This window comes from Lynx rufus, unplaced genomic scaffold, assembly GCF_022079265.1.
Source record: "Lynx rufus isolate CCGP_SWC_20201006 ecotype Redwood Valley unplaced genomic scaffold, mLynRuf1.p SCAF_5, whole genome shotgun sequence".
NCBI lineage: Eukaryota > Metazoa > Chordata > Mammalia > Carnivora > Felidae > Lynx > Lynx rufus.
The window spans coordinates 47,596,208-47,622,067 of record NW_025814867.1 but is presented as its reverse complement, the minus strand read 5'-3'; the positions used below and the strand labels follow the sequence as shown (position 1 = coordinate 47,622,067).

Genomic DNA, 25,860 nt, shown 5'->3' with positions numbered 1-25,860 from the left:
TGATGATACACATTAGTGATTATTTTATTATCACTACATCAGTCTCTGATTTCAACTTCTATGTGTGTTTTGACTGGGTTACACTGTACATTTTCAGCAAGTTCGTATTCTTCCTCAATGCTTCTTACACAAATCTGGGTTTCAAATTATTTGACTCTCACATTGGATGGTTATGCAGGTAACAGCAACAAACAAGGAAATGATGTTGTTTAAACTTTGTAATCCCAGTTCTCATTGTGACTCATCTTTTATTTTTTGTTCTTAAAGATGGTCTTAAAATTTTGTATTAATTCGCTCAGTCTCCCACAACAAAGTACCATGGGTTAGGTGACTTAAGCAACAGAAATTTCTCTTCTCATAGTTCCAGACGCTAGAAGTCTCAGATCAAGGGGTCTGCAACATTGGTTTCTTCTGAGACCTCTCTTCTTGGCTTGTCAAGGTTCATCTCTCGGTGTCTTCACATCTCTGTGTCCTAATTTCCTCTTTTCATAAGGACACCAGTCAAATTATGTTAAGGCCCATCCTAATGACCTAATTTAAAAAAAAAAAATTAACATTTATTTATTTTTGAGAGAGAGAGAGCACAAGCAGGGGAGGGGCAGAAAGAGAGGGAGACACAGAATCTGAAGCAGGCTTCAGGCTCCGAGCTGTCAGCACAGAGCCCGAAGCGGGGCTCGAACTCACAAGCTGTGAGATCATGACCTGAGCTGAAGTCGGACGCTCAACTGACTGAGCCACCCAGGCGCCCCAAATTTTTAACTTAATTTCCTTTCTAAAGACTTTATCTCCAAATACAGTCACATTCTGAGGTACTGGGAGTTAGGACTTCAATATAACGAATTTTGGAGGGTACAATTCAACTCAGAACAATGCCACATCACTTATTTCAAGCCACTTTTCTGCAGAGCTGACATAAATTATTGATACTTAAATATATGAACTCTATCATAAGTCACAGTCCAATGAATTAAAAATTTTGGAAAAACACAGTTATTAATACTTAAATCCATGTGAAAAAAGGTATTTTTAAAATTAAATATAATAGAATGCCAAGTCACAGCTTAAATGTTAAGGGAAAAAAATAGTATAGATAAATGAGTCATCCATAATTGCTTCTTTATTCAATATTGATAAAATTATATATTTTAAAAAAGAGAGGTCATTTGCAAACTGTCAGCAATGCTATGGTCAAGGCCAAACAAATAAACCAACAAAATTATGAGGTTAAATTATTTTCTCAAGGCTACTTTAAAAAGCAGTGACCTAAAAATTAATAAAACTTGAAAACGCAATACGTAAACTTGATGGCACCACAGACACTAATTTAATTTTAAAAATTATGTTAGCTTAATAAATATTTCAGTTTTTTTAAATTAACATCATGACTTTATAAGCCCTAAATCAACTTTTTTTTTCTTGCTGCTATCATCTGCCAATTTGCAGATGGGTTGGTCCCTGAATCTGTGTCTATGTCAATGCAGACCTGGGAAATAATACAAGTAATTAATAAAATGTTAAGGGTTATATATCTCAGTCCTAGATTCCAACCAGATTTATTCTTGTATTATTTAAAATTTTGAAAAGGAATATTTGGAGGAAAAAAAGTGAATCAAAGTAGGTATTATAAACTTTAGGGTAGGGTTTATCTGGTGTTAAATAAATTTGCTTAGGAGCTCTGCTCAAATAAGTTATTAGGTAGGAAATCATTTTAAAACAAAGACAGACTGTAGTACCACCTGCGCTCCTAATACATCATTTGTTTTGTAACATTGAAGGACAAAGATCATGTTATGTGTTTTCTTGCTTTTAGTGACGAATACAAGATATGGATAATAAATCAGGTTTCTAAACCCTTTACCCTCTGCCACCACAAAAATAAAACATATTGATAAAATTCCGTAATTTGTAAAGTACAAATGACTTTGCTATGAAGTGAACCTTCAAGAATTTTTGAATGAAAATTTTAAATGCTGTAGGAGTTATTGGTGTAGGGTTTAATATATTTGCAACTAACCTTCAAGAATTTTTGAATGAAAATTTTAAATGCTGTAGGAGTTATTGGTGTAGGGTTTAATATATTTGCAACTAATAGCCAAAGAGATGAATTCTGAAGTGCCAGGCCTGAGGTATTCACCATAAAATGCCTTGTTTAATGTTTCCTTAATGAAATCAAATCGTTAAGATAATGAAAATAAAGAGAAAGGTCAAGTCACTGCGGATAAGCCACTTAACCTTATATCTTATTGCACATAACAGCACCGAGTAAGAAACCAATCTTCATAAATTGAATTTATTTCATATTCCTAATGCTTATGAATAAATCATCTTCTGTAATTAAATAATGTGTGCTTCTTTTCTGAAAACCCTGCTACCAGCTGTTAGGATAGGTTTGGGTTTTCCTGATTTGAAATACGTCTGCTGGGGCCCTTCCTATGGAGTCAAAGTGAGGGCTATACCCTTCTGCACCTACTGAATCTGAGTATTTCAGAAACGATAGAAGGAGAAGCTTATTAATAAAGATTCCAGCAGTAAAACAGCTCAAGATAATGCTCTAAATTCCCTAAGTTAGCCTGGAATTACATGTCATTTCTCATAAAAGAAAGCAACAGGTCATGTCACTGTACTGTTATAACGGCCTCCTACACATTCCATTTTTTCCAGAAATCTAATTCAGATGCTGTAGTTGTGGGTTCATGGACACATACCCTCATAAGCACACAATAAAAAGCCCCATTCCTTTGTCTTTCACTCCAGATAATTTTTCCTATGTCTGTAATACAATTCTCCCCCAATTTTTAAATTCTAAAATATATTCAAAAGTAAAGAATTCAGAGCTAAGGATAATATTTCTTGTTATCTTTAGCAGCATGCGTAAGGCACATCTAAAAATCCTCTTCATCCTTCTGAAATTTTGTTGATTTTCACCCAAAGTATATAAAAATTTGAGGCGTTTCTTTTATTCAAGGCCCATTCTTTATTCTGAGCCAAATGGGGATGGTTCAAGCCTATTTTTGGTAATTAAATCAAAAGGAAAGGTAAGCATTTATTTTTACCATGTAAAATTTATCCCACTTCCCATTGTTTTCTGCACAATAGGACATTTTGATTTAAAAAGCAACTTTTTGGGGCGCCTGGGTGGCTCAAGTCGGTTAAGTGTCTGACTTCAGCTCAGGTCATGATCTCACAGTTGGTGGGTTCGAGCCCCACATCGACAGCTCAGAGCCTGGAGCCTGCTTCGGATTCTGTGTGTGTCTCTCTCTGTTTCTCCCCCACTCACATTCTGTCTCTCTCTCTCTCAAAAATAAATAAAGCTTAAAAAGCAACTTTCACTGTGACCATAGTTCTCTGCCGAAACTCTGAGGAGTAATGATGCTCCCACAGCAGATACACTCCTAAGTTAAGTTCCTGGAATGCTCATTCTAACTCTATTCCTATTTTTTCCTCTCAAGAGAGTCCATCAGAATGCAAATGAGTGAGAATAAGAATTGCCAGCCTTGAATATCACCCCCCCCAACACCCCCATCCTCGCTTTGTAGCTTTGTAAGGAAAACAAAGTAACCATTCCTCAAACTGTTATAATTGCAACCACTAATGGTAAATAATTAGGTAGGATACACTGATGTATTACAACCCTTCAGGGGAGAATCATATTTTAGATTTTGTAAAATAAGATTTTCCTGTGAATATTCAATTCCAAAAGCTAGACCCCACTCTTCCTGTTAAATATACCTGCATTTCAGACTTCTATTTTAAAGCTATTAGAAACAATTTCTCCATGCAGACTAAGAAAATGCATTTGGTTGTACTTCCTAGTATTTGGAACTGCAGTATTCATCTTACTGTGTTATTTCAGGTTATGTCTGCCATTTGCACAGCAATCTTTCAGAATTATCTGACTTTGACAGCAATTATTTAAAAATCGGAAATGCTTGAATGGGTTGAGTTCTTAAAATTAATATTTTATAAGCTACTTCCTGTTACTCTTTTAAACCTAAAGTATAACTGATGCTATGCTCTAATTAAAATATACACATTACAGTTTGATTCGACAGAAGAATAAATGAAAAGCTTCCTGTAATAAAATTAAAAATCCCAATCACATTTACAAATCTCTACCAATGTATTTATTAAAAAATTGGACTTCTATCTTTTAACTCTGGCCAAGGAAGCACTTTTGTTAAAGATGGTTAGGCACCCACAAGTTCATTTTTATTTTTGAGAGACAGAGCATGACTAGGGAAGGGGTGGGGGGGGGGTGGACAGAATCCGAAGCAGGCTCCAGGCTCTGAGCTGTCAGCACAGAGCCCCACGCGGAGCTCGAACGCACAAACCGCGAGATCATGACCTGGGTCGAAGTTGGACGTCCAACCGACTGAGCCACCCAGATGACCCCCTCAATTTCATTTTTAGAAAGGGTTTGTGCTTGAAGCATTAACAGTTGGACACTTCTGTTGCATTGAAATAATTATTGGAAACTAACAGTGACTCCATTGATGATATAGGTCAGAAAATTCTAGGGGCACCTGGGTGGTTCAGTCGGTTAAGCATCTGACTTCAGCTCAGGTCATGATCTCACGGTTTGTGGGTTCGAGCCCCGCGTCGGGCTCTGTGCTAAGAGCCTGGAACCTGCTTCAGATTCTGTGTCTCCCTCTCTTTCTGTCCCTTCCCTGCTCACACTCTCTCTCTCTCTCTCTCTCTCAAATAAACATTAAAACAATTTAAAAAAATAAAAGTTAAAAAAGTAAAAAGCCCCACTAATAAATGCAAAAGAAATCCCTAAGCAGTGAAGTAAATTTAAACTAAGAGCCAGAATTGGGGCATCTTGCCTAAGTGAACGTAGGACAAACATTATTTTCCTTCAATCAGGATGATGACACCAATTGTCTAACAAACTAATGGGGGAATAAAGAATAAAAGCATATCAGATTAATGTGTTTGATAGTCAGTAAACAAAGTAATTTGCTGAACAATGTTTACTAGATTGCATTCCCCTTTTTCTCCTTCACAGCCATATGATGCTAGGTGATTGTTTTACTTCTGCAAAGCAGACATAACGCCTGGGTAAATATTCTAGCTATGCTTTAAGCCACGATTACTTGAATAAGAGTTGTAGAAGTATGTGGAAAACTTCCTTAGGAAAAAAAAAATTATAGAGATGCCTTTCTGGACAAGTGATTTGTTTGCTTCAAAAAAATCTATGTTGGGGCGCCTGGGTGGCTCAGTCGGTTAAGCGGCCGACTTCGGCTCAGGTCATGATCTCGCGGTCCGTGAGTTCGAGCCCCGCGTCGGGCTCTGTGCTGACAGCTCAGAGCCTGGACCCTGTTTCGGATCCTGTGTCTCCCTCTCTCTGACCCTTCCTCATTCATGCTCTGTCTCTCTCTGTCTCAAAAATAAATAAACGTTAAAAAAAAAATTTAAAAAAAAAACAAAAAAATCTATGTTAGAGTAGAAACTCATTTATTTAGAAATTAATTCATAGGTAAATTAATTCATTCACCATTTCTCAACTGTTACCCAAACATGGTGGCAGGGTTTTACAAAAGGCCTTGTTCACTGGAGTATATTGTGTAACAAGTTAGAGTTAGATTTTAAATGGAGATGAACAGAGTGGAGGAATCAACAGGAAAATAGAAGCAGCTTCATCAGCTATAATCTGTATTCTTTCTCCTTGCCACTCTGTGCTCACCCTTGGTTATATAAATAAACAAGATAAAAAAAACTCTATCCTTAGAAAGTATTGAAGAGGAGGGGTGTCCGAGTAGCTCAGTTGGTTAGGTGTTGTATTCTAGATTTCAGCTAGGGTCATGATATCAGGATCGGGGAGTTTGAGCCCCACATCAGGCTGGTAGCTCAAAGCCTGCTTGCAAATCTCTCTCTCTCTCTCTCTCTCTCTCCCTCTCACTGCCTCTCTCCCACTCATGCTATGTCTCTCTCTCTTTCTCTCTCAAAATAAATAAACTTAAAAAAAAAAGAAAGTATTGAAGAGGAAACTGCAGAAACAATTATAAAAAAGTTAGTTGTAACATAGTGGTTTCATTTGAGAAATTATACTTCAAATGAACCTATTTACTTATAAATTAATGTTGGAATTATTTTTATAATGAACATTCTTTGCTCTTACAATAAAAAAAACTAAAAAATAAAATCATGAAGAAATGCTAGTAACTATATCCAAGGCAGAGACTCAGAGGCAGTATTCATGTTGCCTCTAATGAACTACCACCATTGGATTAGAATTTTTAAAACAATTATTATGAGGATTGCATAATGATAAAAAAAATAAAAATAAGTATCTTTCATTAACAGAATAAAACAATAGAATGGGAAAATCAAAACTACACAACATACCAATGATCTGATATTAGAATGTAATATAACTTTTTTTTTCCTGCAATAGTAGTGACACGAATCACATTTGTATTCTTTGTAGGTAAATATTTAAAATTAGTTGGCATTTCAGGAGCATCAGTATGGGAGGCACCTGAGAGTAAGAACATAATCTTGGAAGACAGAGAACAGATATATTAGAAAACCAACTAAGTGTCTTTTTATCTGGACAGCCTCATAAATTACTTAACTTCTCTGGGTTTGAAAAAGAAGAATGTTACCTACAAGTAGAATTATTCTGATACTTACAGGAGATTATATATGTCAACTATTTGGCACGTAGTGGGTGCTAAATAAACCATTGCAACTGATCGTTGCAGTTGATAAATAAATATGTCTGTAAATCAGCCAGAAATCCAATAGAAGACCACTTAAATGTTAGCAAAGGCAGCACAGGAGCCACCCAAAGTTTAAATGACATACAAAATAACTTCTCATTCAATAAAAAGCTGAGACATGTATATAGGGAGAAATGAATATTTTCATAACTCATTGAAAATATAAATATATATCTATATTAAGAGAGATTTAATTCAGTCATGAATATTCAAATAGGCCCCAAATAAAACAATTAAAATCTTTTAAAATGTGTCTTTCAATTGTATGCAAAACCTATGTTATGCAGCAATGAGATTTTTTTTAGTTTTCTATTACAATGTAAACATCTTTCAATGAGAATATAAGGAGCAGTGTATCACTTATGTATTACCATGCGAGACTGAACTATTATGGAAACTAGTTATTTTTAAATTTAACTTCCTTAATTACAAAGCATTTTAAATTTAGATTCAAAACTTAAAGTTTATGTAAATTATTAATGAAAAATAACCATAGCTCTACTGGCTTAAATTGTGTTATATCAGTAATGCTCAAAATTCTATCTGTAATTCTAAAAGAACTGTAAAATTTCATTGATGCTTATTACCTTTACGTAAATCACCGTGTAGATATGAACAGCATAACCTAAATGACTTACTCTCATCTGTAAGGTTTTGGCCAACAATTTTATTATAAATTAGATGCTAAATATGCCATTCCTTCACTGGTGTGCCAAATCTCCTGAGCGCCTAATATTTCTTCAAATTGATTTAAAAAAATTTTTTTAAACATTAAAAAAAATGTAATGTTTATTTTTAAGAGAGAGTGTGTGAGCAGGGGAGGCACAGTGAGAGAGGGAGACAGAATCTGAAGCAGGCTCCAGGCTCTGAGCTGTCAGCACAGAGCCCGATGTGGGGCTTGAACTCAGGAACCATGAGATCATGACCTGAGCCCAAGTCAGACACTCAGCCGACTGAGCCACCCAGGTGCCTCTCAAGTGGATGTTTTATTAAGAGGAAAAAAAAAAGAATATTATAACAATTAAGCTGGCATTGAATTGTGGCATATTTGGTTGATATCCCGACACTTAAAACATAACATTCTAAAATTCAATTTAGTCTGAAAATCACTCACTAATATTCATAAAATGGAACCTGCTTTTGAGTGACACTAAATTTCTAAGTACTGACATTTATTTCTCAATGAGAACTGAAGAATTCAGGATAGTCAAAATGAATCATTAGGAATTAGACACATTTTCAAACTTCTTAATTTAAGAGATGCCAGGCTTTTAGTATCTTGCTCGCATTATTGAAAAGAATTGTATCACCTAAGTCCAAATTTTTTACTGGGAAAAACAATTCTCTTTCAAGCTTTTTCTCATAATCCTTTTTACTACAATGCAACCTGTGAACTCCAGAGACATTATTTTATCTTGAGAAATTGTGTGCATGTAAATCAAAACAGATAGGAAAAAGAGCAAGATGCCTAGTTATAAAAGTCACTCGTGTGTTGCTCTGTACATACTCTGAGATGCTCAGTGGGATCCATGGCCAGAGCATTAGCATCATCATAGAACTTGTCCGACTCACAGAATCTCAGACCTACTCACTCTGAACCTGCTTGTTTGTAAGATCCGAGGGTGGTAAGAGTGATTTATGTGCATAGTAAAGATTGAGCCATGACAGTAAAACAACTTGGTACACTGATATTAGAAACATCTGATTCTTAGGATTATCAATAATGAAATTAAGTTTGTCCAGTGATGAAGTTACTCTATCTACTTAAGTGCTAGGAAATCGAGCTTGAAAAGCACTTTAAAACTGTAATTTCCCCTAAACCTCCACCCTTAGAAGAAATAGGAAGAAGAAAATAAATCCTATTAGAGATCTGTTACAGCTTTAGTTTAAACTATCTCTTCTCTCCACTCTACCTTCTCTTTTCTCTTCTTCTCTTTTTTTCTTTTTCTTTTGTTTTGTTTTGTTTTGTTTTGTTTTGGAGCCCAAGAAGCCAATTTCAGGAAACTGAGTCAACTGCACTAGAAAACAGCTAGCTTTCTACCAAGTAGGCTTACTGAAGGCATTAACACTTTATTTCAAGAAAGAGATACCACAATTATTTAGCTTTATTCCACAGAGGGAGAAACAACTTTGTGCTATTTCTGAGCACATGGTATCTACACTGAACCAACTCTTCCAGGTAAATCTAAGAATGCAGTATTTAGGGACAAAAGAAACCAGTTGTTCTCCTCAGCATGAAAGCAGTAAATGGTCATCCAAATTACTCAAGAAAGTAATACTGAGTTTTTGTCTTCTTTTAAAGAGTGGATGATTACTCGAAGTTTTAGAGAATCAGAAATAGTTCAAACGGAACTCCACAGGAAGTAGGAAATAAGGCTCATCATGTCCTACCCATGAGAGTCAGAACAGCTGTTCTTTAATTTGGGGGACTGGATGATGACTGTGACAAGTGAAAGTGCCTAAGATTTAACTGCATTGGAGTCTGAATATTTTCTATACCCGACTTGACAAAATGGGAGAAAGGAGATATTAACTACAGGGAAGAAGAGACTTGGAGACAGAGATATTTCCTCTGTCCTTTGTGTGTAACATTGATTCAGTAGTAGGAAATTAGTGTGTGTGTGTATGTATATGTGAAACAAGTGTCTAAAACATGCTCTCATCTGTTGATAGGCCATTAATCACAATGGGATTAAGCAAATCATCCCTCTAATATCCACAAGGATTCATCCACTGAGGCTGCCCTACCATCTGGCTGCCCTTCCTCTTCCTCATTTCTAGTCCTTCCTCAGTGCTAACCTTCAGGTAATCAAAAGAGTTTTCCTACAAGACTTCATTTAAAGTGAATACAATTAAAAATAGATTTTGAAGTTTTCAGAGGAAGCCGTATTACAATTCAAAATAGATTATCTTCATCCAGGCTCAATTTTTCCACATTATCACTTAAAATGCAATTACATGATTTGTGCTGAGGGGTCTGAGTTTTTCTTGTAATCATTCAAGAATGCACAGTAGATTAATTAAATTTGGGGGAGACCTATCCTTATCACCACTCAAAAGGAGATTAATATATTTTCTCTAATTTACAGAATTAGAGAACTTAATCGTGGATTTATGGATAAAGCACTCATGCTTCTGAAATAGAAGTGAATTATCGGCAGTCCAAGAACTCACAGCCGGTGATCTCCATTAATTGTCTCCCAGTACATATTTTAATCCTTTACTCTTAGCCAACATGGTAAGTTTTGTTAGCTCCATAATTGGTCATCTATTAAAGAGGTACTATTTACAGAGTAAAGTGCTATTGTAATAGAAGACCTTTGTTCTGGGGAACCTCCTATTATCAGGAAGATAATATTAGTAAGTTTTAGAATTGCCTTTTAAAAATGATACTGTGTCTGAAATGTTGATTTTATATACAGATCAAATCTTTATACACAAAGTAGAATGCTTGGTGGTTCAAAATTGGGATTGTAGGTGTAAATAACATGGCTGATTTTGGATAAGGAGTCAAAATATAGTATAAACAAGAGCTGGATGAAATATCACCAAATTATCAGTTCTCTACTCCTGTAGTTTTTCTTAAAATCACTGCAAGGTCATGCAGGCATCCTCTTTCAGGGCGTTGGTAGAGACAGTCTGCATTGGAGGTTATGATGAATTGAGACTTGATAACCTGGTTTTATTTCCGTTTTAGCCATTGGCTAACTTTGCTGGTCAAATGATACTTCAGGGCATTAGTATTACCATCTTTAACTTGAAGGGATCGATTCCATCAGTTATTTGCAAGTTGAGAACCTGGACAAACAGCAACAGAATGTCCTGGGAATTTGTTAGAAATGCTATTTCCAAGGCCTTCTATCCTGACTATATTAGAAAGTCTGGATGTGGGCTTTAGCAATATGCCCGCCAAATGATTCTGATGTACTCAAATTGGAGAGTGTTGGATTCTGTGATTTCAAAAGTTTTTCTAGCTGTGAATTAGTAAGTAGAATAACCTATTAAGTCAAAGACTTAATGAGTTAGGTCGAAGACTTTGTCTTTCTTAGCCCCAGAATCTAGAATGCTTCAATGAGTGGATGAATGATTGGGGATATCCTCTCCATAATAAAGTAATCTGTTTTCCCCGGAAATCCCAATTACACCTATGACTATTTTATGGCAAAAGTCATCCTTTTATTATTGCTGCCTTGTTATTACTTTCACTTGTGTATATGTCTTTTCTAAAAAATTTTTTTAATGTTTATTCATTTTTGAGAGAGAGAGAGAGAGAGAGACAGAGCACTAGCGGGGGAGGGGCAGAGAGAGAGGGAGACACAGAATCTGAAGCAGGCTCCAGGCTCTGAGTGTCAGCACAAAGCCCAACGTGGGGCTTGAACCCATGAACTGTGAGATCATGACCTGAACTGAAATCGAACACTTAACTGACTGAGCCACCCAAGCACCCTAATGTCTTATCTTTTCTATAAAGCAGGCACAATTCATAGCAGATTTTCCTTCCCATAGAGCAGTGGTTCTGGAATTTCACCAGGAATAAAAACATATGGAGGGTACACTAAAACACAGATTGTTGAGTCCCAACCTTAGAGTTTGTGACGGAGTAGGCCTGAGGTCGGACCTGCATTTTTAGGAAGGGAATGCTGAAGCTGCTGGTCTGGGGATCTCACTTTGAGAATCAGTGGCACAGAGCAAAGCCTACCGGGCACATGGATGACCTCTTGTGGAGCTAACAGAAAGCTGATAGTATTTGCTGGGAGTAAGGAATTAAATCAGTTAAGTTATATGATATTTTTAAAATTTAACAAGAAGCCTAAAACAAGTATAAAGTAGATATACCTGTATGTTTATAATATTTACAATATTTAGATGTAACCTATTTTCCTAAATGAGAACACTTACTACTAACAGTCTTTGGTAGACACAACATAGCATATCCTTCTTATTACTCTTTTTCTAAATGGCATATTTTTCCCACAGAGAAATATTTTTGGGTGGGAGGGGAATCAAACCATTTTACTGAGGGGCTTCAGGGGGGGCAAATGGCTGGTAGAACAATGAGATTTGAAGTCCTCAACCTGGCTCGGATCTCCCCAGCTTCACAGACACACACAAAGAAACAAAGAAACATCTTAAAAATCTTAAAGGGTAATAAATAAAATTATTTTTAGCATGTTATAGTATGAAAATTCAATTTGCTTCTATTAGTTTGCATATTTCTAGATTCTCTCTCAAATGAATTACTCTTGAAAAGTTTTGAAACTATTGCTTAGAAAGCAATTCCACTCAGTATCGGTATTCAAAAATAAGTCCAAATAGACCTGATTTTCAGCAAACTTCTTAGCCTTAGGAAGACACAGAGATGATTAGAGAAAATCCAGGCAAACATGACTGGGGTGAACTCTACTAAGTTTAGTAATAAGAGTCTGCCATTCTGAAAAATAAAATTCCAGGTATTCAAATAAAAAGATAAAGTAATTTAAGAAACAAATGTCTAACATAAGAAAAATCCAGTATGTGATAATAGAAATTCAAATTTTTAGGGCGCCTGGGTGGCACAGTCGGTTAAGCGTCCGACTTCAGCCAGGTCACGATCTCGCGGTCCGTGAGTTCGAGCCCCGCGTCGGGCTCTGGGCTGATGGCTCAGAGCCTGGAGCCTGTTTCCGATTCTGTGTCTCCCTCTCTCTCTGCCCCTCCCCCATTCATGCTCTGTCTCTCTCTGTCCCAAAAATAAATAAACGTTGGAAAAAAAAAAAAAGAAATTCAAATTTTTAGCTAGTGGTTATCTGTATTCTAGAATAATTTATCTGTTTTCAAATGATTCAGAGGTGGGTCCACTAAAAAGTAAGTTTCTTAATTTTACCTTAAATATGATTAAATTTATATATAGTTCGTTGATAATCATATCCACTGCACAAACCAAGGCATACCTGCATTTGGAAACGAATGCAAAGCAGGGCACAGGTTTATAACAAAATAAACTAATTTCCCAAAAGTTCTGTCTGGAACTCTTTTGACTTTGCTCCTGACAACTTTACAGACAATTTGAGTCCCATTAACACTATAATAGCATTCTTATTCCAAGCTATAAGTTTTCAGGGTTAATGAATAAAAGAACAGGCCACACGTTTTCATTCTATAATATATGTCCACAGTTGATGCAGAATTTTTAAGTATTCTACCTTTTCTGGTAATTGTAACCTATTTTTAGCGTTCTAGTCAAACTTACTTCCTTTCCCCTTGTGACTAATTCTTCCTTTCTTCCTTCCTTCCTCCTAACTTCCTTCCTCCCTTCCTCCCTCCCTCCCTCCCTCCCTTCCTCCCTTCCTTCCTCCCTCCCTCCCTCCCTCCCTTCCTTCCTTCCTTCAACTAATACTGAGTGTTGAATGCCAGCATCTCTTCTAGGCAGTGGCGATAAAAGAATGAGTCTTTGCCTTTATAGACTTAACTTCTAGTGAAGGAAATCAATGAAATTTAGTATATAAACATATTACATGTATTGAAGGCATAGATGGAATCTTATTCTTGGAACAGTGCTTATTTGGTGCTCCATATGTAATTGACTACATGAATGCATTCTTCATGGTTTACAGGTAGCGAAAATAAAATAACTACTTAAATATATATTTCACTTCATCATCTTATATAATACAGTATTATAACTATGTTTTCTGATAATTATTTTTTGAGACGCTACATTCAAGATCTATAATATCAGTTAAGAAACTTCATTCATGCGCACTACACATCATGAATTTAAATGTGCATTTTAATATAATTTCTTTTCACGATTCAAAATGTAAAATATTATGGTTGAAATCCTAAGTAAATCCTCCTTCTATTACTTAGCAATCTTCCTGTTCTCAATCTGCAGATTCTACAAACACAGCATCAATCTCCACCTTCCTCCACCTTCTATTTCTGGAAACCACACACTTAATCTAAAGAAAGATGAAAGTTAATTAGAGTTATATTGCATATATTAACCATGGCATGAATCAGGGAGTTATATAAGAGAGTAAATTATGGTTGCTATAGGAACTATGATTTAGTATTTTGGGCAAAAGCTTTAGCTCTAATCAGGTCAACTATATTTTAAAGAATAATACCAAGAGAAAAATACTCTGAAAGATCAATTTTTAAAATAGCAAGCTTACAGATAGTTTATTTTTGTTCTAAAATGCATATAAAGAATAGCCAAGAAAATACCTGTTTCACAAATTGAATAAGGAAATGAAATTTCAGTGGCACTGGTATGGACAATAATCATAAAATTCGCTCACTTTCTCTACTATATTCCTTATTTGATTATTTTGATAGAATGTCCTACTGCTTAGTGAAGCCAGACTCTATACAAAGTTTGTATGCTGATAGTAGAAATGTAAAAATCAGGTTCCGGGTATGTAATACTTTAAATGACATTTTGAATTAATTGCAGACAACAAAATCTGTTCAGATTCTCTGGCAAATGAAAGACTGTGTGTTTAATAGTCAAAATGAGCCACACTTGGGAAGTAAGGGGAAAAAAAGAATTTGGATGGTCGGAAAATTTTTGTAACGTAAAAACTGGCAATTCTCACTGTTTGGCACTATGATATCATGCTGAAAAATTTTCATCATAGAGTTTTTAAATTGCATTTTAAAATGACTAAACAGAAATACTTTCTAGGAAGCCAACATTTTGTTTATTTATTTCTAGTGTGCTATTACTCTATACAGCATCCAAAATTGTTAACAGCAAAATGGCACTATAGTCCCACTGTGCATGCATTTTTTGATGCTTCCCTATAGGCTAGTACAAATCAGTTATGTTACTTGTAATTAAGAGGGCAAATATTTTGCCAAAATCACCACCGCCATGATAAATCCAAACAACTACTGTATGACTTTTGGGTAATTCCATTCATGCTTTTTTTTTCCTCTTCATAAATGATACTTCTTTGAGGAAAAGGTTAAAAAGAAAAGTTGTTAGTAATTTGCTACAAAATGTAAACTAGAGAGCCTTCATGATAGTACTTTAATAATTACTACTTTTTTTTTCAAACAGTAGTCAAATGGTAATTAATCAAAGAAAAGGGAGAATTTCCTTTCCATGGAAAGCATCGCATTGGAAAATCATTCTAAGCGATAAAAGGTAAACACAAATAATGACATTGCAAAAAGATCCTATACAATTAATTTATGTGTTTAAATTTATGAACACATATATTTTCTTGGCTACTGGCTATAATGATTCATAACTGAATATTTCTATCATTATAAACTTTTTAATTAGACAGAAAACATAACACTCCGCAAAGCCAATAAAAGCTGGAGATAAGAAAAAAAAATGTTGCAGAACAGCACAGATGATTATAAAAGAGGAAAACCAAGTATAAGAAAAACAGGAAATTTAGATAAACCAAATCTGTTCTATCTAAATTGTGATCACATTGCCAATTAAATCTGATGTTTCCGTTTTCGACTTAATACAAAGATACTACAGAGAATGAAGGATTTCTGTTAACACCATTCGTTCTGATACAAGATTATTCCTAAATTTGGGAAGCAAGTTTGTAAAGCATCCAAATCACTCATCCACTCTCACCAAACAGTACTTTATTGTACAGAATTATTTCATTTACTGCCTACCTTTCTTACAGAGCCCCTTCTGGCTGCTTGGAGCCTTTTGATGGGCTTGGAGATTGTTCTCTCTCAGTGACAAAACTGTTATGTCTCCTACTTACTAGGAATGTTAGGTTTCCAAGTGTGCCCGCTATGAAATGGAGAATCACAGTTGTCCCACCAGGTAGGGTGTCTAATTGGCTGGCTGCTTAAAGTTTTTAGGGGTATATTGCACAGGTTTGAAAATACCTATTTCACTTAAAACTTAAGAACAAAAACAACCATGTCTGGTTCAGAGTTAATCAAATATCCGTGGTCACTGAGTTAATTCCACATTAATGAACTTGCTGACAGGATACTTAACGCTGTGTTTCAGGGTTTGGCAGCCAAAGCACATGTGCTGGCTTGAGACTCCAGATTCCAGAGGCACTTCATTACAAAGCAATCACCACTGCCTTTGCTGTCTCCTTCCTGACAGCCCGGCTAAGGGGTTTGGACACAAGTAGGTGTGTGCAGTTAACCACCAGGAGTCCACCCCGGACACACGGTCATTTATTCTGAAGGTAGCTAAGAAAAAGGAAGGAAGGAAAGGGAGGGGGGGGGGGAGGGAAGGAGGGAGGGAGGAATAGTAAGGCAAAATAAAGAGGGACAGGATGCATAAAACACATCCTTTCTCCCCCAAAGTGAGGAGTCCAGATGTTGAATAGGGGCCTGGATAAACAGGGAAGAGATTGTGAGGTGAAGTGGAGGAAGCTGAGTAAGGCTGAAAACCTCCCAGATGTCTCCCGATGGAGGTTTAAGGGACCCCAAACAAAACTAAAACACTGTTGTCCTTGATCTCCCTTTCAGGATTCCTCCTATACATCCAGGTTCCTCTACTTAGTTGTCAGCATGCCCTGAGGTGCTCTCTGACCATCCAAGTTTATCACCCCATCCAGAGCAAACCTTTCTTCCAGGTAAGTAAAATGCCCGATAAATCTTAATCCCCGAATACTGTGTTTGTCTCTTTCACATGGATTTAATGAGCTGATCAAAGTGATTATTCCCTCCCGCCTTTTTTTTAATCTTGGATTTCACAATAGTTTCTTGGAGAAAGGAAAGTCTTCTAAGTTTACTATAGGTCCAACCTTTCTCTCCTCTGATTTATGCCTGCCTCCTCCATTTTTACGTGGACAAATTCAGAGCAATGGTTCTCAACCAGGGGCTTTTATGCCCCTGGCCCCAACGAATGATTTGGCGATGTTTGCAGATTATTTTTGATTGTCACAGCTGGGTTGCGGGGGTTATACTGGCATCTAGTGGGTAGAGGCCGGGATGCTGCTAAACATTCTAACATGCACAGGACAGCAGCCCTCCACAGAAAGAGTTATCGAGCCCAAAGCGTTAATAGTCCTGAGGTTGAGAAACCCTGAGTTAGAGTCAAATTTATTACAGTAGCATTACCACGCCATCCCATAGACTTCTTCACCCTTGGCTAGTAGCAGAACTAAGCCTCAGTAAATCCTGAGTCACAATGAATCACAAATTTGAACAGGAGGAAATGCTCTGCACTGGAGGCAGGCAGGAGTGCGGGTGTGATGTGGAACACTTCCATATCAGCCTGCCCTGCGGTTGATTCCCCTCTCAGCTCCATCACACTCTCCTGCCTTAACGTCAAGGGTACCAAACCACCTGCTGAAGGCTACCAAAATGACTGAGGAAAATATTTTATCACCCTTCCCACTATTTATGCTTCCTCAATAATAAAATAAGTGCTGGTTTATACAAAAATGTAGGAAAAAGTCTTGTTCTTTGGGTTAGGTTTTTGTTTATTGTTGTCCCTGCCTTTCAAGGTAAAAGATTCCCTTTAAATAAGAGAATGCATTTGGGTTCTCATCTTTTGACCTCTGCCCAACAGTGACGAAGAAGAGATAGTCTGGAAATTTTTTAGGCAGTCCCAAGTACCTTAAAATGAACATTCCCATGACTGAGTGCATTTTTTAAAAAACTTCCTTCATTAGTTTTTAAAACGAAACACAGGCTCTATACCCAAACCTGAAGGTAATGTCTGTTTAGTGGGCAGTTTTTTCTAACTTGTTGGATCTGTTTCAGTCTGGACTACACAGTGTGAAAAAGACTTCTCTCTTTACACTATTACACAGAAAACACATTTATATAGTCATTAGGTAATCAGTTCTTAGATTTTTTATATCAATTGATACAGATTACATTTGTGACAGAGAAAACCATTTGCACGAATCACACGTGGATGAATGGAATGGTATACACAAAGAAAAACAGCAAGTACTATGATGAAGTAAAGCTAAGATAGCCAAATTCAGAGTGAAGAACTCCAAACTCAAGCCTTTTTCTACTAGAGGATAGACGATGTTGAAATCAAACTTAGAAATATACTTCTGCAGTTCCCTTACCCGCTTACAATGGATGTAGAATGAAAAACTGTCTAAAATATATTTTAAAACATATTTTGTTGACATGTATGTTCATATAGAATTATGCTAGTACAGATTTCCTTGGAGGCTCTTTTCTTGAATGAGATATAATTCAATATAAGGTTAGTCTTTGAAGAGAATGTTTAAAAATATTATATTAAAATGTATAATATTAAGGAACATTAAAATATTCTGAGTTCATGACTAAAACCAAATTTTGAAACTTTTTACAAATGGTCAGATGTAAAATATTAAGACCTTTGCTTTAGCTATAAAACTATAAGTAATAAATTTGCATCTCGTAAGTGGTCCTATAATCAGATTAAAAAAATACGCAGTGAAGTACCTTCAGATGAACTATTCTGCTCTCTGTAATTCTCTAAATTTCCACATTTGAAAAAGTATCTTGTTAATTCAGGAGATAGTCTACATAAAACAGTCACTAGAAATCATCTTGCAAACTGCAGGAGGTTAATAGTTACAACTCCCTTCAATTTATATGATTTTACAATAATTGCTATTATTGTCACCTCTTACAGCTTGTTGCCCAACACTTCCTTCTCAGAGTTGATTGCCTTCTTCCAATAAGTACCAAAGACGTGAGAACAAGAGCTTTTGTAGAAAATCACTATACGCTTAGCAAACTTAAAGCATCAGCTTAATTCTTTGGCACACATTTTTAGATTATCTCCTACAAAAGAGATACCCTACCCTGAATCTTCTTCTCATGAAGAACACCAAAAGACTGTGTGCCAACAATTTCTTCTTTCTGTAAAGAAAATAATTTCAATTGTATTTTCTGTTTTTGTGTGCTCATTTCATTTTTTTTTTTGACAAACAGTAACAACGAACCTCATGTCTTTTGTTCCATTTTTCTTTCTTCCCTTTGACATGAAAATATGGAAGCAAACTGATCTCCTATTTCTAAATGTTCAAATTTAGCTAACCTCAAAACGGAAGTTGGAAACGATGCACAAAATTACAGAGTTCCACATGCAACAAAACAACTATTAGTTACTCAAACCTCATGGGATTCATTTTTATTTGCAATATCCATATATCCTTTAAAGGAAAGTTCCAATTCTCAACAAATTTGCCTATTCTCTTGCCTGCCAGACAGACTCACAGTATTATAATTGATGGCATGTGGAGCTGAACTTCTGCATATACTCCTATTGTTTAATATATGCTATTTTCACAGCTGGCCGTGATAAAAGGACTATGTTGCTCTTTTGCCTGGCTCCCTCCTATTTAAGCATTAGTCCTTACACCACAGCTAATGGTATGTGCTCAATAAATACTTGTTGAATAATGAATAAATCAGTTGCAGCTATGTTTACAAACTTCCACTGCAAAGATATTTTTAACAATCAAGAAATAATGTCAGGCCTTTTTTGGTCACTGGTATTCTGAAGGCATCACTAATCTTTCTCTTTTCTGTTAAAAAAAGCAATGTTTTTGTTACATTTGCGCCATTGCCACAAATAAACCAACTAAACATATTCAAACCCCTGATAAACATAGCCACATATAATTTTGTCAGATGATTTACTTCAAAAATGTTGAGTTTAGTCAGTGGGACGAAAAAGCACATACTTTCTAATCTCCTATTCTGAGAAAATATTTCCTCAAAGGTGTCTGTTTAAAACCAAAGGAAGTCTACAAATAACGCCCCCCCTCCAATTTACAAACCAGATTAACAGGTCACGGTTCCAAAAGATTAGGATGCATAAGAAAACAAGATGCATGGCAGTTTATGGTATATGCTGTCCCAGAATGAGTAACTGCAACTATAGGACAATGAACCAACAGATTCCTGGAAAGTCCATCTAAGAAACTGAGTGCACGTATTTACGTACAAGCATACAGACACATGCATGTGCTCACCACGACACGAAGACTTAAATTCTCTAGTATTTCTTTCACTTTTTCTTTTTAGAATCCTTGCTAGGATATGTGGAAAGTTAAAAGCCTTGGTTTTTAATCTTGAAACAAAGAGACAACAAATACTAAGACATTCTTTTCAGTATTTTCGAGGGGAAGAAAAGTTGATCCTGATTACTGAGGCCATGCCCCTATTCTTATTACCTTCTTGTTTTAGGCGTTAGGCAACTTCTGAGGTCAGCACTGAAAACCACAGCCAAACTGTTTACGTAATAACATGAAAATGGTCACACACTCTATCTGCATTGTGGTTATACCATTCCACACTCCACAGTTTAACAGTCTGACTGTAAATGGTCTATGCCCTCTTCAGCTATAAGTTGCAGTCAAGATTGTTCTGTGACTTTATGGTAGGCAGCACTCTAAAATGTATGACCTGGGTCTCTGTCCCTAAATGTCTACATGGCTCTTGATGTAGCACTCATTTGGAATTTGGACTAGTTTGTTGGTTTTCAAAGTGTGGTCCCTGGAACAGCAATATTAGCATCACCTAGAAACTTGTTAGAAATGAAAATTATGAGATTATATTGAAACATACTAAATAAGAAACTAGAAGAAAGACCCAACAATACCTGTTTTAACCTCCGGGTGATTCTGATATGCAGTCAAGTTTAAAAACCTCTGGACTGGATGGATAGTCCTGAAGCCTTCTCAAACCATCATAATCCATTGTTATTAAATATATTTTCTGGAACTAGTACCATGTTCAATCAAATGCACTCAATTATTCCTAGCAGTCTGAGTAAAATAGTGTAATAAAAAATACCACATTCTACTAGTAGTATTTAAAATTTTGCTACATTTTCACAAGGACATTTGTATTAGCAAGTTTTTCCCAATTAACTGACAGTGGTGATCTCTAAATTAAGTCTTTGTTTATTTTATAAGTACATGGTTCATTCCAGCTATTGTAAAAATGAATACACACTTTGTGATAGTGGAGGTCCAGGCATTTTGCAACTATTTCTCAAGACCAGCTGCTACAAGCAGTGTTCTCTCACTTTCCCATCCTACTGGGAGGAATACTGAACTATAACTCAAAAGGCACACTAATATGTTGGTGAAAACACTTTTGAAACTACCAGAAAAGGCCAAAAAAATGAAGCATTTTAGGGTCCCCTCCTACAGAAAGGTTAAAAGTGCACAGTCTCACAGATTTAAAGAATTCTAACCCCAAAGTGATCTGATCCTAAAACGTTGATTCAATGAAGTCTATTTCTACAGTTAACAACATGGAAAATTGTTTTACTTAGGAACCGTAACTCCCAAACATGACAATGTTAGACTTCTGATGATACCTTCAACTTTTCTAAGACTATTACCAAGGAAGGACAGAAATAATACTTTGAAATGACATAAAGCTTGGATGACAGGGACCAAAAGGAAAAGCTGTTAAAAAGCAGCAGGGGTCAAGTTTAAAAAGTTAACTTTTGCTCTCCAAGATAAAGGTTCCTTTCTCACCCAGTTTCTCTTGGGCAGGTGATGGCCTCACAGCAAGCTCCCTCATTTCCTTGAACACTCTCAAGGCTGCCCAACTTTTCCATGGAAACAAATGCTCTTATCTTTTCACACCATACTACTACAAGGGGTTCTTGGTAGCCAAATAAACCGACATATTCTTTAAAACAATGCCCCCAATGTCTCCCGATTTTGTCAAGAAAATAATGGAAGAAGCTACAAAACTCAGAACTACTACTTTTCTGCTCCAGGCACACACAAAATTGCTTTCATTGAGAATCCAAAAAGCATTTATTTTACAGTACTCAGTAAAAGCATATTAAAATCTTCTGCCCTGGCATCTTAGACCTATAAAGAATTTAGTCATGCAAGTGACTAAATCCTGTGTGAAGATGATTAATGCACCCAGCAAGCTAATTCATTCCCCAACTTCCATGTTCAAATATTCCCTTTCAGGACTATATACATGTCTTAAGTTAGTTAGATAGTTGGCAGCACTTTATGTCAAAAGGCTTCTAAAAAACAAAACAAAACAAAACAAAACAAAAAGAAACAGTCACCAAATGCCTTTAAAAAATTCCTTCACATAGTGTTTGGTATATGTCTTCAGAAATCTCAACACTTTAGACCTATCGAAGAACTAAATTTACTCAAATGCAAGACTTAGTATTTGCAATACATAAATTTGAGTTGTTTCCCTTTTCTATTTACAGTATACATACTGCCTTCCAACTGAGTCTGATTCTAAACTTATGGGAGATCATAAGAATGAAAAAAAAAATGGCCATAGGACCATCACAGGCAAACTCTCTATTCCTCTTCCACTCTGGAAGAGTGAGTGAGAGGTCACCTGGTCAAGGGCACATTTTAAGGCAAGATGTTAGTACAGCTTTATAAATGCCTGTGGCTTCCCCAACAGTATAAATCTGTCAAAAGACCCTTCAGAAGACTTCAGCTACACTTCACACAGCAAAGATGTATAATGTGCTCTTGATATATAGTTCTATATCTTTCATTCTTTAGAAGTTATATTAGTAAAGCGGCCTTTAAGTAAAACAAAACTCGAGTCAGAAACTCACACTGCCTCCTACTGTTAGAAAATGTCACCAGGTCAAAATGGTACACAAATTGCAGTTTAATGAGTAAGGGGTTTGTCTTAGTTTTTCTTTCTCTTCTTTTTTAATCTAATGATCTATTTTCAAATCAAAACCTTAAGTGTTGAGATACCGTCTACAACCCATACAAATGTACTGCAGAAAACACTACTGGGTGCGACTTCAGAATGGGAAGTCCTCTTCCTCAAACGTGTTTTTGACTTGGTATGTGATGTAATCAAACAAAACATTAAAGAAGAAGAGAAGAAAAGGAGAAAAAGGAAAGAAAAGTTAAAAGCGCTAAAGAAGAAAAGGAGAAGAAAGAAAAGTTAAAGGTGCTACCCTGCCTGGTCAGGTGGATGGTGACTTCACCAAATCTAAGGCAGTATTAGCAGCCGGTTTCTCCCCTTCCCTACTATAGTGAGGTAAACTGCACCATGTCAGCAGAACAGACGCAATATCCTGCTTATATTATAGTAAATGGTAATGGCCATACCCCCAGGGCTTCCTAGACCTTTATGATTTTTCCCATATTTAAGGAGTTGGGAATAATGTCACCCAACTTGTCACTGAGATACTTCCATGGGGTGGGGGTGGGGGACATCATGCACCTGCCCCTATCCACCTCGGCCACGATCCTCTATTAAATCACTGAATGTGAAACACAGAAACACAAACAATAGTTTTGGGTTTGTTTCTTTAGAAATGACATTTGTATTAAAAGTCTTAAAACGAAGAGACAATGATTAAACGCCGTGTCTGGAATTAAAAATTACAATTACTTGGAATTCTCTTGGTACATCACAACAGTAAATTTTGCTCTTTGCTTCTGGAGGAACACTCTAGAACAGATAACCAAAATTTTTTTTAAAAAAATAATATAAAAGGGGAGCTAAATACCTGAACATTTGAACAAAATGAAGCAAAATTAAAACAAAAAAAAAAAAAGGAAAAAAAAAAACATTGCAAGACATGGAAATTACATTTTAAAGGCTGGAAATACTAAAATTCACCAAACAACAGGCCCTATTGTCCTGGCTCCTTCAGGAAGATTACAGAAAGGAAACTGGGAAGTGGTTTGGGGAATAGCAGATTCTGGGACATGGTGGGGAGTTCACAGGTTGGCACCGGCTGGAACAGCTGAGTTTTGAAGGCACTCTGCAGACACAGGGGTGCTGGGGGCCCTGAATCACATTTTTGAAGTCTTTGTACTGTATTTTAAAGAGCTAGTCATCAAAACCTGTCACTGCCAACCAAAAAGAACAAAAGGCTAAACTTAAACACACACACACACACACACACACACACAGACACACACACACAATAGTACACACAAAAAATGTGCAGATCTGTAACATTTTTTTCACAGCTGATTAAAAAAAAAATACTACCGTTCTCCCCCAGACTCCCCTTTGATACAGTAGGTAAACAAAATAGATTTTTTTTTCCACAAATATCAGCAGACACTTTCTGGCACCCCACACTGTATTGGCATCAGTGTTTACAGTCCCAGTTCAGATGTGCATACTTCAGATTGGATACACTGTAACAAGAATCCAACTTTGCATAGACATCCTTAGAATCACAATCAGTCACAGGGTTGCCCTTCCAAGCTGGCAGAAAAGGAACCCGATCTTAATTTCCAGCTACTCCTGGAAAACAAGGAAAAAAAACAAAAGTTTCTTCCCTTCCTCCTGCTCCTTCATTTGGTTCTCCCGGACTTCCTTCCATGTATTTAAAACTTGGAACTAGAAAAGGGCTGTTGGAAGAAAAAAAAAAAAAATCCCCCCTCCCTTTCCACCTTCTCCCCGTCCTCTTCCTCCCCACCCCATTTTTTTCCAGGCTGAAACTTTCGCTTGCCGGTGTCAAGCTGCCAATAATACAGAGCCCTAACGGCTATTTAAACGGGGGAAATATGCGTCAACCAAAATCAATGAGAAACGTACATGCTGCCAAGAGCCACATTTCCACCGGGTCTCGGATGGTGAGGACGGGACACCCCTTCGGACACAGGGCGGAGGCAGGGGACGCCGGCCGTAGAGGCCAGCCGGGCTCCCGGGACACCCCGGCCAATGCAAAGTCGTCTCCAATCTCAAAGCAAGAAGAGGAATCACATTTAGAGTCGGGTGCGTTTGGCTTTTGTGCGCAGAGCGCGGCCGGCGCGCGGCAGCCGCGGGCGCCTCAGAGGATCACGCAGGCCGAGCAGCAGCCCTCGTCGCCGTTGGGCTGCGCCGCGTAATTCATCTGCCGCACGATCTCGGCGAACAGCTCGTCCACAGAGGCTTTGTTTTTGGCCGACGTCTCCATGAAGGGGCAGCTCCACTCCTCGGCCAGGGCCTTGCCCTCGCCGTACGAGACCTCTCGCTCGCCCTCCAGGTCCACCTTGTTGCCCACTAGGATCATGGGCACACGCTCGTACCGCTTCACGCGGATGATCTGGTCCCGCATGGGCTTGATGTCCTGGAAGCTCTGCTGGTTGACGAGGCTGTAGACGAGGATGAAGCCCTGGCCGTTCTTGATGTACAGGTCCCGCATGGACGCGAACTGCTCCGTGCCCGCCGTGTCCAGGATCTCCAGCACCGACGGCGACGAGTCCACCTCAATCTCCTTGCGGTAGAAGTCCTCGATGGTGGGGTCGTACTTCTCGATGAAGGAGCCCGTCACGAACTGCACGGTGAGCGCGGACTTGCCCACGCCGCCCGAGCCCAGCACCACCACTTTGTACTCTCTCATGGCTCCGTCGGCGCTCTCGCCGCGCCTGCCGCGGCCCCGTCGGGGCTGCGCGCGGGGGAAAGCCTGGGCTCGGCTGCTGGACTTCTCCTCTTCCTCGGCTCTGCAGGAAAAAGCTACGAGAGCGTGGCTTGGGAGCGCCAGGCTCAGAATTCACCAAACGGGGGGCCGGGAGCCGGCCGGCGAAGGCGGCGGCGCGTCCCTGGGGCGCGGGTCCGGGGCCCCGCAGCAGCCCGCGGCGGCGGCGGCAGCCTTGGCGGCGGACCGGGAGGACAATGCCGACAGCCCGTGCGAGGCGATGGTTGCAGTTCCTCGCCGCGGCCGCCCGGGAGGGCCAAGAAGCGGTGGCGGCGGGCTGCGGAGGTGGCTGCTAATTGCGCGCCGGACCGGGACGCGCGTGGCATGAGTCCCCGTAGAGCGTGCGCCCACCGCCGCGGCCCATCGCGCTCTCTCCCGCAGCCTCCGCGGGGCGAGGGCTTCCTACTCGCCGCGCGCAGCCCGGCCCTCCCCGCCCCGGCGAGCATGCCCAGTGCGCCTGCGGCCGCGCCAGCCGGATCCGCCTCTCCGGGTTTTCCTGCGGGCCCGGCGGGGGCGGAGTTGTGGGTGGGGCTAGCGATTTGAGTCTGTCGGAGCGGACGGCGAGGCTCCGGTCCAGGAGCTGGCTGAGAGATGTGTGGGAGTGTGTAGGTGTTGCGGGGTGAGGTGCTGGGAAGGCTCAGGTGAGAAGACGAAAGTGTGGGAGGATAGGTGCGTGCATAAGGGCGGCGCGAGAGGCGTGTGGGCGCGGTGGGCCGCCTCGGGAATGGGGTGCGCTGTGCTCTTGCCCACTCCCGTTCTCAAAAGCTCATGGACTGCGCTCTCCGAGGCCTCAGAGGC

General features: G+C 38.4%; 1 protein-coding gene across 3 annotated transcripts; it reads right to left on the bottom strand.

Annotated features, from left to right (window-relative positions):
• RAP2B (RAP2B, member of RAS oncogene family) lies at nucleotides 1–25,100 on the bottom strand. Of its 3 annotated transcripts, none has more exons than XM_047098999.1 (2): nucleotides 24,201–25,100; nucleotides 1–531 (listed from the first exon to the last, which is right to left on the bottom strand). In XM_047098999.1, the coding sequence occupies exon 1, from the start codon at nucleotides 24,985–24,987 to the stop codon at nucleotides 24,436–24,438; it is 552 nt and encodes a 183-aa protein (XP_046954955.1). In that variant the 5' UTR covers nucleotides 24,988–25,100; the 3' UTR covers nucleotides 1–531; nucleotides 24,201–24,435. The 3 variants fall into 3 exon arrangements, with proteins under 3 accessions (XP_046954955.1, XP_046954954.1, XP_046954956.1); XM_047098998.1 differs by lacking the exon at nucleotides 1–531 and adding an exon at nucleotides 17,493–23,906; XM_047099000.1 differs by lacking the exon at nucleotides 1–531 and adding an exon at nucleotides 17,493–18,527.
• Nucleotides 25,101–25,860: the final 760 nt, after the last annotated feature.

Coding starts and splice junctions, on each gene's coding strand:
- RAP2B (XM_047098999.1), bottom strand. CDS start 24,987: ATGAGAGAGTACAAAGTGGTGGTGCTGGGCTCGGGCGGCGTGGGCAAG.